Consider the following 17,334-nt stretch of genomic DNA (forward strand, 5'->3'; position numbering starts at 1 on the left):
CTAAACCGAACCATGCCACAGCCGGTGGCAGCTGCAAGTGCCTGCTTCTATTTCAGCTCGTCGAGAGCGTTGTGCTGCATGCCGCCACAGGGCCAGAGGTGGCAGTTGCGATTTTTAACTACTAATGGGTATCAAATAATAGGTGAAATGTAATGCTACCCACACAAAGGTCACATCTGAATGTTATTATTGAAATATATTCTGTTCATCCATATTATAGATTCTATAGCATATAACCTATGTTTTCCTTGGTTTCTTAGGGAATAGCCAAGAATAGCATCTTCTGTTTTCCAGCTTTATTTTGGCTAGGTGGTTTTTGGCCACCACTGGTTGCATGCCACATGACTAGGTGGTTGTGGCAAGGCCCGGCTATGGCAGAGCAACTCGTGCTGCACGTCGTCGTCGTCGCTGGTCGTTGGTCGTTGGTCATGTCGTGTTGCTCTTTCGGAGGCTGCGGCACCAAATTTATATATAGCAGCTTGCCGCCTAGCTTGCCTCCCCGTATCGCTCCTCCCCCTTCCCCCAACCACCTGCCCCGCCCCCTTTGGTGCCCCCTGCCCACTCAACTGTTGTTGTTGCCATTGATTTATCGTGATCTGTTGGTTGTCGATTTTTTGCTGTTATTTTGTTCGTTTGCCGGTTCGTTGTTGCCTCTTGTTGCTTACAACGTTTTTTTTTTTGTTGCTCGTTTTTGTCTCATTTTTTTCTGTTGTATCTTTTTTAGTAATTTTTTTTTTGGTTTTGTTAAAAATGTTGATTATTGCAAATTGCTTTGGCGATTGGTAGCAGCTACTTAGTTGTGTTTTGTTGCTTGTTCTTGGCAATTGTTTGAACAGCAACCAGATCAACCCGAAATAAAGAAGTGGAAGCAAAAAAGCATTGCAAAAATGGTTTATGGTGGCGATTATGTTGGCTACTGCCACTGATCGCCCTCCCAGTTCCGACAACTTCACCCAATCTCGATGTCTACGAAGTCTAACGGTTTGGGTGCTCTGGTTGTCCAAGATCTTTAGATCGGTGGCATGCCTAATTGGTTTTTATTATACAACCGGCAAACATGTGACCGCCTCGGTATGCAAATGGTGTCTATTGTTACGCCTACACAAGACCCAAAAAGTCCCTAATAAAAATAAATGTATGTGAATACGGTGCGGTTCGAAACTCACAAACAGCATTAGCAAGAAAGAATTCCATTGACCGACCTGGTATTTGTACCCTAACATCCAAATCTTATATAAGCACAGTTTTTAACTGGTTTATTAATTGTATTTTACATTCAGAAAATAACATATATTGCTGTGAAACGCACTGTATGAATATGTTTAAACGGCACAGGATTTCGCATATTTCCAAGAGTATTTGTAAGGTTGACGTAAAGTTCCGCAGAAAAAATAAGAAACAAAAGAACTTAAGAACCCATTTGACGAACCATTGGAAAAAAGTTAAACAAAATTTTAGTCCATGTATTGAATATGCAAATAATGATATAAATAAGAAAAAAATAAAATACAAGCTGAGTGGAGCAGAAAGGCATCGTATTTTTGTCAATGGGCACCTGGCAAAATCGAGTTATGTCAATAACTATATCTATATAACATTCGGCATTTTCAACACGGGATACATTTAATCAGTTGTGTTCGACAGGTGCGAATAAGCATCGAATTTACATTAATTCTTCAAAAGTCTCATAACGTATTTATGATATAAGCACAGTCCTCAAACAAGTTCTTCGCCCGGCCCTAAAACATTCATTTGTCATATCGTATTAGGGCTGGCTTAATAAGCCACTCTAATTTGTGTCCAAACAATTATAAATTATGAAAATTATGCGGCTTATCGAATCTGTCTTCAGACGACCACCCCGAGCGGAATGAGTGAATCCACGGTTCACCACAGACTGTGGTAAATCCAAATCTGTCGTGGTCGCACCCCACTCAACAACATCCATCCACACCCCAGGTGCCGATGGACTAGCATGTCTCATTAATATTAAAATGGTCAGCCCAACCCGTATCTATGTATCTATGTATCTTTGTATCTTTGTGCTAAGGCCTAAGGCTTGTTAAGGTAGTGTTGTTGGTTTTTGCGCTCGGCAGATAAGTTGGCATTATTTATATTAGTTAATATATAATCTTTAACACCATTAATTTAGTTGTGCGTATTAATTGCTGTTGATTTCGCTTGTCAAATCACATTTAGTCGCCGAAGGGGCCTTATTTATTTTTTTTTGTCTTATTTGTTTTTAAATTCAAGTTTTTCTGGTTGTTTTTCTTTCCTCTTCTTGGCGGGTTCTTTGTTATTGCCTCTTTTTGACAGCAAAAGCGTGCTCTTGTGTAGACACATTCGTGTTGGCTGCCTTTTTGTTTCGTGGTTTTGATTAATTTACCATTGGCTGCGAACGGAAGCCGCATCGGTTTGGTTTCTTTTCGAGATATTAATTTATTAAAATGTTAATTAATTTGTCAGGCGTCGACAGGCGTCGAATTCGCTTGATAAATTGTCTAAAATAGTAGCGAGTTCGACTGTGAAAATCCATCTCACTCTTTACTTTTCCAAATCAACATGGCTCTGAAATTTACGTGATTTAATAGCAATTAACTTTCAATGTAAGTCTTCGGAATATGTCTGACAAGGCCAAAAAAGAGGAGACCGAACAGTTGGATGATGATTCCAGTGACGACGATTCCACTCAGATCGAAACCAGAGATCAGCTTTCCTGGTCCAATCCCACCATCACTGCATCACCCTCGATTCTGCGAACCATCAACACTCCGCGTCCTGATATTTCAAATGCCCCCTCGGTTGTCATATCCTTGCCAAGTAGCGATACCTTCGTCGTGACCGAGGAAACTCCGGAGCAGCGACTCCGGCGCAGGATGAGGTTCCTCGAGTTGCGGCGTGAGCACTACAACCACATCATTCACAGCGAGCAGTGTGACATGTCGGATACGGATGGTGAAGATCACTCGGAGAATCACGTGGAGAAACACCCAAAGTGTAATGAGAACTGCAAGCCCAAATAGAGACTAGCGGATCGAGTGTGTTTAATTTTATAATTGTTAAATGAAATTAATTACTATCTTCATATTAGAATCGCCTTAAGCACTTTTGCTATATAAACCTTACACTATGAGTGCACAAACCAATTAGAATAGGTTGATCAGCTCAATGAATCATTTCCAGCTGATCACATGGGTCACGGTTATATCACGAATCACTGATGCAATGAATCAATGATTCAATAAGCCATGTCTGGAGTACCACCTAGTTATGACTCCCAAGACACCCTTCACCCTTCACTCTTCCACTCACCTGGCAAATGAGCTGACGGTGAGTTCGCCGTTGTGGCTGCTGCTGTTGCTCCCTGGACTGAGCCGCTCCCTCTTGACGCTGTGGCCCAGACTTGGTTGACTCGATTGATGGTTGTTGATGCTGCTACTGCTGCTGCTGCTGTTGTTGTTGTTAATGGTGTTGTTGTTGTTGTTGTTATTGTGTATGGTGACCATCGGCGCATCCTTGTGATTGTCCAACTTCTCGTGCTTGACCTTCTCCAAATAGAAAGCAGCATAGGCAGCCGCCACCGATGCCGTGTTTGCATTGGTGTTGCAAGTGCTGCCAGCGGAGGAGGACGACATGGAGGAGGACGATGCTGAGGAGGCGGGTGCACTTAGTTGGCTGGTGGTGGGCGTGGCAGCCTGACCGACAGCACCACTCCCACCCACGGCACCACCGGTGGCCGCTTCGCTCAGCTTCTTGGCACTGCTCTCGATGGCTCCATATCCGCTGAGCAGCAGCGATCGTTCGCTAAGCATTCTGGCCGTTTCCGCAACGGTGGGATATCTACTACTGGGACTAACCGAGCGACTCCTCCTCCTGCCCTTCTTGCCCAGCTGCCGCAGATCGCTGGCCAACCGCTCGAGATGCTTCCGCTTGGTGGCTGTGGAAGCGGTCGTCGCCGCTTCCTGGTCGTCGTGGGTCGCCGGTTGGGCTGCGCTGCGACCGCCCACAATGGCGGTGGTGGCCTTGGCTGGCTTCTGCTGCAGTATGTCTGTGGGTGCGTTAACTGAAGATTGAATTGCTGGGTTAGTTACTAGCAAGGTTCAGATATAAGTAATGTATGTAAATTGCTAGGTTTTGGTATTTAAGAAATATAAAAATTATTGTTTTAACTATTAACTATTTTAACTATTAACTAAGCAGACGATATTTCCCACAGTTTTTTTCTAATATCAAATGTATGCGGAAAAAATGTTTAAAATTAGCTTTGCAAGACTCAAAACTTACCTAACAAAATAAGTGTAGATTAATCAGTTTATTTTGAATATTTACTTTAAAAGAAATAACCAATTTGTAACTGTGCACGGAAACCAATAAGCACACACAATAATACACTCGCAGTGACACGCACCCATAGACTGAGCCAAATACATTGTGGTGTAAAAAGCTCGAGGCTTGCGTCGCATGCAAATCGGCCAAAGGTTAAAATAACTTATAATATGTTAACAAAACCATTGACCTGCATCGTTGAACCCCTAAGCTAATTATCGGGGTGAGCCAGGGGGCGCGAAGTGCACCTCAGTGCCGCGTACAGTACAACACATTGCGATTCGAACCGAACAGTTACAGGGCCCGGAAAAGGCAATCATTAAACAAACAAACAAACAGCAGCAAACCCAAACAGTCGCAACAAAAGCCCACTCAAATGGGGAAGCTAGGTGTCAGCAACCGGCGTAGAAATTCTAGTTGAAGATAACTCGACTTTAGCAGCGGCGAAATGGAGACATTTATTAAAGTTATATTCCCTTCATTGATGGGCAAAATATTCTGATGTATGTATCTATAAATTGCTCGAATAGTTTTTGTAGTAAGTTGTTTAAATTTGAACTGAACCCCAGTTTAATAACCAGATAGGGTAACGTGCATAAAAAGAACAAGCGATGTTTCACAATATAAAGGGTACCATACATAATGGCACAACCATTAATAAAGATATCCAAAGAAAATGAACATATTCTACTTTTATGGTCGGGTTTTGAGTTCCCTCGTACGGGCAAAGCAAATAAATGGTGTATTTACCCAGTTATTTATTTTCAATTTTTGGATACGCAACAGTTGGTTATTTACTTTGCCGCGCGCATAAATAATTTAATTGTAAGTTAACTGGCAAAAATGAAAAAGCAAATACGTGTATCAATGCGTGCACAAGCATTGACCTTTACCTGTTCGTCGCACCAGGTGGAGAAGCTATCGGTTCTCTGTCCGTAGGTGTAAATTGATGGAAGCCACACACACACCTAATCCCAATCCCAATCCCAATCCCAGAACCAAACCCAGAACCAGACACCAAGTCATACTCACACCTAGCCACTGACTTGGAGCCACATCCAGTCGGTCGCAAGTTTGGGAGCCAAAAGCACACAGCATAAATAATTAAATGAAATATTTACAAGCGAAATTAACAACAATTTGTAGTTTTAAACTCGTTACGATCCCCACAATCGGAATCCGAATCCAAACAGAACCAGAATCGTGGCTCGGAATTGCATTGGTTTTGGTCAACACAACGAAAGCTCCCCTGCCGATTGACTTCATATCAAATTTCACCCTTCATTTTGGAGTTCGTAATGTGCGTATATATCTGCTGTTTAATAATTTGTCTGTGCGTTATCATAAAATTTAGTTTATCATTGGTTAGCATAGAAATTAAATGGCGGGTATATAGCGCCAGAATAGAAAATACAAAAGTCAACCGCCATTAAATTGTTGGAATGGAAGACGAACGTGTTTGAATAAGTATGGTTGATATAAAGTGGAATACATTTTATATATTTTAAACTAAAAACTTTAAAAAAACACATTAAACTAAAAAAAAGCTTAACTGTTAATAAAATTCGTGGATTTGAAATAATTTAACGTTTCATTTACCAGTTACAATGTTTATTAAGAATTGTACTTTTCAAGTACACTTTTGGGCTGCTTTCGCACCACTGTGCGCTCGGTCAGCAATGCTCCCCATAGACCCCTGATTGGCATCGCTTGGTGCCAATGGTGCTAAGTGCCGAATGTCGAATGGTGAAGATCATCATGACTGCGATGATGGAGGAAGCCGTACCCGATAGGGCAGTACGGGAACGAGGGGGACTAGAAACCTCGACCCAACATGTGCCATGCGCGGCGACACTGTTGACTTTTTCCACTTGGACGTTATGTTTTTCCTCCCCACCGTTCGCCCATACCTGAGGGAGTATCTGTGTGTGAGCGATCCGCACGGTGACAGGCCGCATTTCGGTTCGCCGTTGGGTCGACAAGTGTCAATAGTACTAATAGACTAGGAGAATAGGTGCCGACATCGAAACTTAGGACCGAGCACGTTCGCATCATAGAAAGTGGCGGAGCGCGGGTGCACAGCGATTGGATTTGGGTTTGGGCTTCGCTTTGAGTTTGAGTTTGAGTTTGAGTTCTGGCCGCGGCAAAGTTCATTGCCATTGGGTGCGATACAAGTACGTATACGATGTGCTGGCAAACACAGCTGCCGACCCGTCATGTGACCATTTTTCATGCGCCAAATAGAAGTACGAGTGTACTGCGCAACATGATGTAGCACCGACCATTTGCAATTGATTTCTGACCCACACAGCTGGCAATGAAGGGTCACATATTCGTTCGTCTAGACCTTGAGCAAAAGTACCCAAAAATCCAAATACAAAAAAAAAACCCTAACCTCTGACGCAAGCAATCGCTGTCGATAGCTGATTTCATGTCCGAGCGTCGGCGTGGAAGATCCAATTGGGGAGTGCGGCTTATCAGCCGAGTTTTATTGTTTCTTTTGACCTCATTTGAAAACCAAATAAGCGCCAGCTTACCAGCTGACTTTGCCCCCCTTTGCCCTTTATGCAAACTCTGCTCTGTTGTTATCGCCATAGGGTTCAACCTTTGTTCCCGACTTGTTCCGTAAGAAGAGTAAATAAACCGAATATATAAACGAGTATCAGTAAGTCAAGAAGGTAACACTGAAGTGCGCTGATAAATAGGGTTTTTCTGGACGTATGGTACGGTACCGGGTTGTCGTATCAGTTCAGCGGGAATTGGGAGCGATTCGGCCTATCTACGACACAAGGCCCTGAACCGAATTCGTGTCGAGTTCGATTCGATTTAGCCTCTTCAATGACTGGCTCTTTATAACCCCTATAGCTGTATTATTTGCCTCGTTCTATTCTATTCCTTATATCTGGCCATCGTAGATTGTGAGCTTTGCTGTGTTGGGGATCAGAAGTGTACCTTGTGAAATGCAGTTTTGTAACCCCTGAAATTGTGCTTGTCTCATAACTAAATCGCAATTGGAGTAGTATTGCCATATACCATTAAAAAGTTTATAATACAAAATAACCAGAGTTCATTAGGAAACAAAAACAAATGGTACACAATTGGCCAGCATATCTATAAAGACTTTCCCAATCTCCTTATAATACTGAACAAATGAACAAATATGTCGTTGGTCTCAGTCTAAGAGAGTACTTGTCTTGGTAACTAGCTACATATTCTTATAGAGTCCATGGCTAGTTGTGATTAGTGTAACCTTACTGTTCCTGCTCGACAGTTTCTATTCGCTCTTTTTTGTCACATTTCTTATAGATAAACATTTATGGTGGCCTATCAGTATCAGTATCTGTATCTGTATCTGCATCGCTCTACTCTGCTTCAGTTTCAGCTGGAGTTCAGTCAGTTTCAGTTTCCTTTTTACGTGATTTCTTGTATCTCAAGTGTTGTGCTCTGGTCGCGGGGTCTTATCGCCTTGTTTGTCCAAGTGCCAGTTGAACTATATATGTATGTATGTTCGCAATGCTGATGATCATGATCATGATGGTGACGACAATGATGATGATGATGTATTTATTTCTATATAGGGGGCTTAGTACTCGTATATGGCCTTCTCATGGTTCACGATGTTTTCGTCAGCGTGTGTGTGTGTGTGTTTTCCCCCCTTTGCTCTCTTTTTTTCCACGTTCTCAACTTTTTGGGTCGTTTTTTGTGGTTTTCGAAAATCATGTCGCATTTATTAGATCATCAAAAGGTGTTAAAGATTGTGGGGCACGTTTCAATGATAATATTTGGCCTAGCCTTTTGTACGGCATTCTGAAGCTCTAGTTCAATTGTTGTTTGCCGCTCTGGGTGAAAGTAATACAAAGTTCATTAGAGATCTTCCATCCAACTGTTTGCCTGGTTTGCCCCGAAATTTACCCAGTTTTGCTGCCTATCGTGTATTTTTCTGATTTGTCATATCTGTTGGACGAATCCCTTATCTTTATGGGATAGCAATCTCAGTGGAATTGCAAATTGCGAAAACAATAGCGTGTGGAAATTAACCGGAATACAAATGCAAACAAAAAATCCAAATTGTTTCAGTTGGTGGAATTTACCAAGGTTTAATGGCCTTTTAAGTTGTGTCACTATGAACTATATCAAAGAACATATGTTTCCAAAACCTCTGCTTATTTGTAAGGATTTCAAAAGTTCTTGTTTGTCTTTTTCCAACTTGCCGCTATAAATTGATTAGCCAGTCGGCGCCATATCGCCTAATGACAGACCTAGGATTGGCTTAAGGAAAATGCAATAATAAAATACACAGATAGCGAACTGGAACGGACGCCAACTGAAACCATTGGACAACCGCAAAAAAAAAAAAAAAAAAAATTAAAGCGCTCTAACGGTTCATAACACTGTGTTCCCCACAGGTCCACGCCAAATTGAAATTTCAAATCAAATCAGAGCGCGGCGCAAGACGGAAATGGCAAATGATTTTCTTCCAACATTCTGCGACTCCATAACGGACAGCCAAAGCGAAAAAATAGTACAAAAAAAGTGGTCAAGAACGGAGGGAAAAATTTCATAAATTATTAACACCTCTGCCATTTGAACTGGACAAACTGGTACCTGTTCCATGTAGACACATGCTGTGCGAGTGTGTGTGTGTGTGTGTGTATATGTGTGTGAGTGTTAGACGCGCCTCTCTTTGCGCTTCTCATTGAGGTAAGCTGGTGCCTGGGCGATGTCTTCGGACTGCATAATTGCTTTAATGGAATTTGATTTTACCCAACCTCTCAACACGCTCGACTACGGACAAGTGTCAGACCTATCGTATGGAGCGGAAAGCCTAGCTCTAAAGAGGAGATAAATGCGTGACTCACGGACTATATTCCCATATATGGTGGAGTTCCCGGAATTGCATAGCCTCATTTCGAAATAATCGACCCCCTTAAAAGGATTGAACTGAGTAATCTCTAGACTATCATAACTAGCTAAATGCAATATGAATTCATGACATAACAAAGAACTCTTTGGGAACTTCACCAACAGGGTTAAATTTTCAAATGTAAGCAATTCAGAAGTGAAATGCGTAAAACTTTGGGTTAAGTGGCCTAAATACTTATACAGCCATATTTCCACCGTGTCACGGTGTCACCACTAGACCCCACCTTGTCGTTTTTTGGTCCATTGCAGATGATGTACAACCACTATTAGCATTAAAGTTTATTATCGACAACGACGCTGGTTCTGAATTCCTGTAAAACAGGTGCACCTTAGCATACACACATACACACACACACACACTCATATACATGCACCACACATCTGTGCACTCGATTGCACAGTGAGGCCATCGGAGGAGGCCTTTCAACTTTTAGCTAGAGATTTCTCCACCTCTGCCATATCACACTGGCCAAACGAAACCAAACGAAACCAAACCAAACCATACCGTACCATACCATCCGATCCAATCCAATCCGATCGGAACCCAAAACCCCCTTCCACATGGTTGCATGCAATGCAGGCGGCGCAATGCATTTGGCCGCTAAAAGCGCCTTATTTGGTTAAATTGGTGCAGATTGCTGCCAGGCCAGCTCTAAATAATAATTAGCACAGGTTTCTTCATCTTCTTCTCCTGCGTCGACGTCGCTATCTCACTGTGGCTTTCTTCTTCTTCTTGTTCGCCTCGCCTTGCTGCGCTTTTGGTTTTGGTTTTTAGTTTGGTTTTGGTCATTCACCAGGCGCACCGCAAAAATCAAAAAAATAAGACAAGAAACTAAAAAAAAAAAGAAGAAAAAACTAAACTAACCGAGTAAAAACATCTTGTTGCATGCCACATACGGGGTGAAATTTCCTTAGAAATTTCGTGCTTGCCTGCTCTGGTTTTAATTTGATTTTTACTTGATTTCCCCGCCACTCTCCATCACCATCACCATTGCCATCACCATCGCCATTGCCAGCTTCAACCTTCCCGAGCCCCTCCGTCTGCATCTGGTGGTGGTGACGGTGGTGGTGGTGGCCCAGGTTCAGGTTCATAAATTTACTAGATGTTCGCCCGATTTCTTGGCTCCGCGTTGCATGTTTAATGTTGCTGCTCCGTTGCATATTCGCGTGTGCTGCATGCCTCCGCTCCGTGGGCTGCACTCGCAGCCCCAACAATGTGGAAGGTTCAGCTCCTTCTGCGCCACCCCATTCGAGCCATCAGTTCCCTTTTTGCTAATAATTATTTCTTGGACTGCGGATTTATGATGCTGCAGGATCATTACCTATTGCTTGAGCTTCTTTCAGTACTTTGAAACTATCTTAAAAACATACTATCTCTACAAGAATCAGTAATTTGTGAGTATAGATCTAAGCTTAAACAGTATGAAATGCAAGTTATTTTTAGTAAAAACTTTATAACGTTCGAATTTTAATGCTCTTGTGACCTTTTTAGTATTTAAGCTTTACGCTTAAGTAATGTTGTTCTAGTCACGACAAACAGATTTCAGTTCGTTTAGTACGTCAGCCTTTAAAACTAAGAATATGGGTCCTAAAATAAGAGTACCCTACCAGAATATAGGAGTAATTTAAAAATGAAGCCATTTATAAATTATATGAAATAAAGCATGAATGGTAAATGAGAGCAGTACTCTAAGGATTTGAAAATAAAACCATCAAACAATTTGACTTCAAGGTAATTAAATATATACCGAAGGAAATGCGGTGAAATAAAAAACAACGTATAAAACAATTTGCCAATTGATGCCGATATGATAGTTAGAGCGAGACCCCAAAGGGGAGCAGGTGGGGCGAACGGGAGGGAAACCAGATGTGCGCATGCCTCAAAGGCACCTGCCAAGTCGGGCCGCATGGAATGGAGTGCAGTGGAGTGGGGTGGAGTGGGGTGGAGTGGCAGATCGGCTTGATTCCCGTCCGAGTCTGGGGCTAAGGCGAGGAAATCAAGTGCAGATTAATTAAATTCGATAATTAAATGAACGGTCCGCGCCGAGGCTAGCAGATCGTGTCTGCCGGCAGCATCGTAGTGATGTGTCTGTTTCTGTGTGTCTGTGGCTGCCGCTGTTGGTTTTAGATGAAAGCTGCAAAAAGAAGGCCCCCAAACGGCAGCAGTAATAATAATAAAAAAAAAAAACATTTGCACATTGGCTGCACATTTGGGATTGAGGTTGAGTCTCTGGCGACGGGTGATGATGGCGTTGGACCAGCCACGACCAGCGACTCCATCTCCTCTACTTTCTTGTCTCGTCTCCGGCTAATGCACTTCTGTGATTTTAGGCGCAGCGAATTAATGCGCATCGCTCTATAAATTTGTCAGCAATTAAACGATCCAGTCGCCCGGCTGGGCCACTAAAACTGTTTGCCCAACTTTAAACAATCTATCAGGGTAGTAGTTGCGCATTAGAGTGCTTTAATATGCTTATTTGGGGAGATGAGGTCATATACAGTAACCCTTGTTAAAGGAATGTGCTTTCCTTTCAGCAAGATACTAAATTAAAGCTAAACCACCTAACTCTCTCATGTTTGTAAATTCTTTGACGTGAAGTATTTTAACAAATGCAAATTCCGTCAAAGAGAGACAAACTGCTGAAGCATATTATGGATTTTTAGCCGTTAAAAGCAACAAACTCCTGAACTTCATATAGTGGATAGACTTCAATGGTCGCAGAATCCTCGAATGTGCAACAAATTTCAGTGGACTTGATTGATATTGGGCGATAAAGAAACCGCTAAGGAGCCGCTTTCAGTCTCTTTAGACTCTAGCTCTCTGTCAGCATCCGTCTATATGCTTCCCTATCTCCATATAACATGTGTAGCAGTTGTAATGTATAGCTGGCAAAATCGGTGCATGTTGCACATAAATTTCATACGAGTTCAAGCCCAGTTCGCCACAAATTTATGGCCAAAGCGAATGAGGAGACGACTGCGAGGTGGACTTGATCTTGGTTTTGGTTTTGGACTATGGGTCGAATGTTTTTTGTTTTTTTTTTTTTTTGGGGGGTAATGAGTGCTTTTTGGGGCGTGTTTTCCTGTGCTCTGTCCTGTTAACAAGTTCTGAGTCTTGCAGCAGCATCCGCATCTTGTTTAATGTGTTTGTGGTGGCCATACGTAAGGCCGTTGAAAGCTAGTTAAGGCCAAAGATTGATGGCGCAAGGTTAGAGCGCACATAAAATGGCCATAGACTAGAAGGCATCAAAATAGTTGAAAATGTGTGCTATTTACACTTGACACTAATATGATTCTATTTCATGGGAATCCATTTCATATCAATTCCGTTCTATTGGTACTTTGCTAAGTGTCGCATTGATAACGCTGCGTATACGCAATGTCACCTATTACGGAGGATTTTGGTCAAGTGCTTTGGCTTAGCTACTGCGATGCACACATTTTTTTGTTAATTAGTTGACGAAACTATTGTATTGTTAATATTTAGATTGACAGACAGACAGTAAACTTGAGACCCAATGTATAGTATAAAATATTTGCTTTTATCAAACCACCTGACACACAACATCTGCAATCGTTTTTCAGCCCAATCAATACGTCTGAATGACTTCAGCACTTATCATTTCACGTCACACCCCCGCCGGCTGACTTGGCGTATACTTAATATGCAATTATAAATCTTAAACACGATCGCCCAGAAGGCAGTGAATATGTATAGTTTCCTGCTCACCACGAATATGGGTTATTCTGTGCGCATATTGCACGTCGCCGTGAAGGTTGGCATATGAAAACATACACATTTGCTGCCGTTTTGCCAGTAGAATGGTGTGTACCAACGAGTTCAAGCAGTTCAAAACCTTTGCACGCGAACTTATCGCACATGGCGACTTCGTCTGGTTAGAGTGGAACCAAACCCGAACCAAAAACAATGCTGTTCACGCAATTAGGATTGGGTGGTGTTGGAATTAAAGTGTTGTAATAGTGAGCTCATAAAAAAACTTTAAAATTATGGATTACTAAAAACTCATGTGATATAAGCAATATTGCAATATTTTTGTAGCTCCAATATATGTACATTATTTTTATATTTTTATTTATTAATTACTTTTTAAACCATTTTTAGACTTTTATAATCTTACAACTTTTTGAGACCCTGTGAACGTGTTCTTCCCAGTTTTACTGTTCTTTCTGGGGTTTTTCAATTTCAATGTGGACTGCTCCCATTTTGCCCCCGAGTTGAGATTGGTGTATACATACATATGTATATTTAAAATAAAACGCAACGATCGCAGAGCAAAAAAGTCAAAGCGGCAAAGCGGCGGTCGACGCGTACAAAATGCGAAAGCAACAGCAACATATAGTACACATATAGTACACAGATCAGCCGCAACAACAAAAACAACAATAACAACAACAGCAGCAATGGGAACAACAAATTCAGCCGTGGAGAGTGTATACACAAACGTCAAAAAAGTCAACTGCGCCGCTGCCATTTGATAAGAGGCCACAAGTGTAAATATAGACGACTACAACAACAACAACAACAACAGAAAAACCAAAACGGCGATGTCCACGACCGCCGACTCTCCTTCTCTGTCGCTCTCTCGCTTACGCTCTCCACCCTCTCACTCTCTACTCCTTTCCTTCCCCCTGCAGAGAGGTGGGTACTCTTTTTTAGATCTCTTGCATCTCCCTCACTCGCGCTACTCGAATTGATTGATATTGCCATTTTGCCTTTGTCGCCATTTCATTTTTGCTTTCAGCAGTTCACCAGAGTTCATATGTATATACATTGAGCACACACATATGCATATACATACATACACACAGATATAGGTGCACGTATAATGCGTGCGTAGGTGCCAGCGGAGTGGGAGTGGGAGGGAGAGGGGGCAACTACGTGCTGCAATGCCACACGAGGTGGCGATCAGGGGTAGGCGTGGCGAAATCGCCTGCATTTGGGGTTAACCACAAAATAGGTCAACACACTTGTCGCTGGGGACGACTGAACCCTGTGAGTCAGATAAGAGTTTCTAGTAGATCGACAGCTCGGGACGGACGATGAGTCAGGGATATGTCAGCAGGCCAATAATCAGCTGGTGATTAAGTATTAATATCAACACAGTTGCATTTAAGAATATGTAATGCCATTCTAAAAGGTTCGGGGTGAAGTCTGGGTTACACGAGCAGCTGAGTGTGCTGCAATGTGCACATATGGAAACCTCGTAGTTTTTAACCACTTCTTCAAATTGCATAGCTCCTACAAACATTTAGACAGAACATAGTACCTAATATTATATATGTTAAGTATTGAAATTTTAAATGTATAATATCTGATTCTCAAGGCTATGCACTTTAGAGAAGTACCGCATTATCTTCAATTTCTTGGCCTTATATAACCCCGGCAACGATCAATTGAATTGCCATTTCTGCAAATGACAAAAGATTGAAACGCCGTAATTTATGCAACATAAATGGCCATAATGATATCCAGCGACGTAAACAATCGCGATTTATATGGTGTCTTTAATTTTTGTCGATTATTTTATCGTAATTCTCTCCTCACCGCGCCGACTATAAAGACCTAAAGAATAAATAACGCGTGCACCATACAATTTAATAGCACAATATTTGCATAAAAGCAGCGCGTGACAACAACAACAAAAGCGCGGTGGGGTACCCTCTACCCTCCACAGTGGAGGGGAATAAGTTCGGTCAGACAAAAGATCGCGCAAATGGGAGTAATGGAGGCGTAAGAAACAGTTCTGGAAAGGAAAAGATACAGATACAGATACAGATACAGATCGTATCAGGGATTATCAATAATTGATCTGATACCAAAACATGATCACTTTCGATTTCAGTGAAGTCATCCTATATATTTAATCTGTTGAATGCCTTCAAGTTGATAATCCTTAAGTACGAAATTCTTCCAACTAAGTATCCTTTAGATGGAACTGAGGCAGGAGCAGGACTCCTCCATAAATTGCCAGACCAAGGAACGGCGCTTCAGTGACGGATTGACAAATCACAAACACACACATGCAGAAAGCCAGGCACAAACTGGGGACCCAAGACTTGGACAGACTTTATGTATGTATATATATTTTTGTGACAAATTTATGACTGACTTTGAGGTTGCCTACCCCCGTCTTGCCATTTTGCTTGCTGCCTGATCAACACAATAACGACGATGAGGATGGTAATGATGATGATGATCGTGGCACGTGAAGACATGCCAAAATGTTTATGGCTTTGGCCAAGGTAATAATTTGCCAACAACAATTTGGCGCGCACAGACTGCAGATGGCAGGAGGCTGTCGGCCGATGATCATAACGATGATGATGATGGGCATGATGATGGCCCATCATAATGATGATAATTTGCATTTTAAATGCGCGACAAACTGCCAGAAGACAACGGCAGCGAATTGCCGCTTCCTCTGCCCGCTCATCTTCATCCGCATCTTTTGGCTGCCCATTTGAATATAGTCGCAGTCAACTCACATATCTAGGCATAAAGTACTCCCATCGCAGGTCTCCTCCGCGTAGAAGGAGTCACCATATTTGGCATCACACACAGGCCCAAAACGAATACCCCAAAGAAGTCACAAAGAGATCGTTTGCCAACTGGCAAACTGGCGAGCTGGCGAGCCATACAAATTTGTCACACGAAATTGGTGTTTGTGACAAATAGAGAAAGGCGCGGAGAATCCAGCAGGGCTGAGGCTGACTGAGATGAATGCGCTTTCGAGGCGACAAGTGATTGAACTATTATGCTGCAGGCCCAAAATCACCAAAGGCGCATGGTGATTTGGGGGGGATAATAAACGTTTAGGCCTTCTCTCCTCATATGCATATTGTACAGTTACGGAAGTTTTGCATAATTCCTCCCATGGGTTCAAGTTGGTTCCAGAATTTGGACTGGGGAGCCAGGAGATGCTCCTCCTCCTCCTCCTCCGATGTGTGTGAACTATTAGTGGATGCCCTCAAAAGGAGCGTTGACAGAGGATCTTTTAAAGGAAGTTGGGGAATCTCAAATGGGGGAATGCCTTGCTGATCTCAGTTGACTATTCTGCATTTTCTCGTGCGGATTAAGTATAAGTACTAGATTTCTTATGATCTCTTGAGCAAAGTGATCTAATATATAGACTCAAAGTAGTGATACGAAAAACCGAATGAGGCCATTCAAATATTTATTAGCCAAGAAAGATGACCCTTGACAGAGGCTATAAACCACGTAACATGGTAAATGTGCCATGCACAGCAAACTTTAAATTGCAAGATAGCAGACCCAAAGATCACTTACGAGTAACCAGATAAGTGGAATGTGAACTTAGACGGCACAGCCTACAATGATGCACGAGATACACAAGATATCATTATTATCTGCTAGATAAATCACTATGCTCGCAATATCCGGCCAAAGCAGATAACGATCCCCGTGAAATGGCAAAGTTTTGCCCATTCACACACAGACACACACGCGCGAATATTTTTAATAGTTTCTGCAGCTCTTGGGGTAAGCCACAAAAATCCACAAGAGACCAACTAATTGAGACATCATCAGCAGATGCAGCAAGTGGCCAGGGGGAGGAGCCACAGGACTGGAAGGAGGCTAAGTAAACATAAAAATGAATACTTCTACTTCAACTTCAACTTCTACTTCGACTTCAACTAAAGAAGGCAGAAGGCAAAAGTGTAAATATCACAGAAAGCGCCAGAGGAAGTCGAAAGGCTCATCCAACTGCACTGAGATAAACACTACAATGCATTGATTTAACAAGTTAACTAAAAATGTGTTTGAATTTAATCCTTAAGCATATGTAGTAATTTCTGTATACAGGAATTCTATAAATCTATTCCACTTCTTTTTAAATATTAATCCCAATAAATTCCTTTATTTCTTGCAACATCATCTATTTGTCTTAGTGTAAGACACGCAAACATAAAAATCAACAGGAACGGCAACTATTTAATGGCAATTTTACAGCCTGCCATCTTCCATCTCCTATACCCGAGTGAGCCAGCATCTCTACTGGTGCCCTCCGTTTGCAGTCCAGTCCGATGATGAGGATTAGATGC

At 42.1% G+C, this 17,334-nt stretch overlaps 2 protein-coding genes across 5 annotated transcripts in view; one reads left to right on the top strand and one right to left on the bottom strand.

Annotated features, from left to right (window-relative positions):
- The window catches only part of LOC120445406 (pneumococcal serine-rich repeat protein), a 56,553-nt gene that overhangs the window by 19,895 nt on the left and 19,324 nt on the right, over positions 1–17,334 (bottom strand). For all 4 annotated transcript variants that reach the window (XM_039625839.1, XM_039625824.1, XM_039625849.2 and 1 more), the window contains exon 3: positions 3,313–4,063. In XM_039625839.1, coding sequence (XP_039481773.1) covers positions 3,313–4,063 — 751 coding nt within the window. The remainder of the gene's footprint in view (positions 1–3,312; positions 4,064–17,334) is intronic.
- On the top strand, positions 2,541–3,093 carry LOC120445450. The gene has a single exon (XM_039625896.1). The coding sequence runs from the start codon at positions 2,622–2,624 to the stop codon at positions 3,021–3,023; it is 402 nt and encodes a 133-aa protein (XP_039481830.1). The 5' UTR covers positions 2,541–2,621; the 3' UTR covers positions 3,024–3,093.

The sequence above is a fragment of the Drosophila santomea genome, chromosome 2L (assembly GCF_016746245.2).
Source record: "Drosophila santomea strain STO CAGO 1482 chromosome 2L, Prin_Dsan_1.1, whole genome shotgun sequence".
Classification (NCBI taxonomy): Eukaryota; Metazoa; Arthropoda; class Insecta; order Diptera; family Drosophilidae; genus Drosophila; species Drosophila santomea.

Coding starts and splice junctions, on each gene's coding strand:
- LOC120445450 (XM_039625896.1), top strand. CDS start 2,622: ATGTCTGACAAGGCCAAAAAAGAGGAGACCGAACAGTTGGATGATGAT.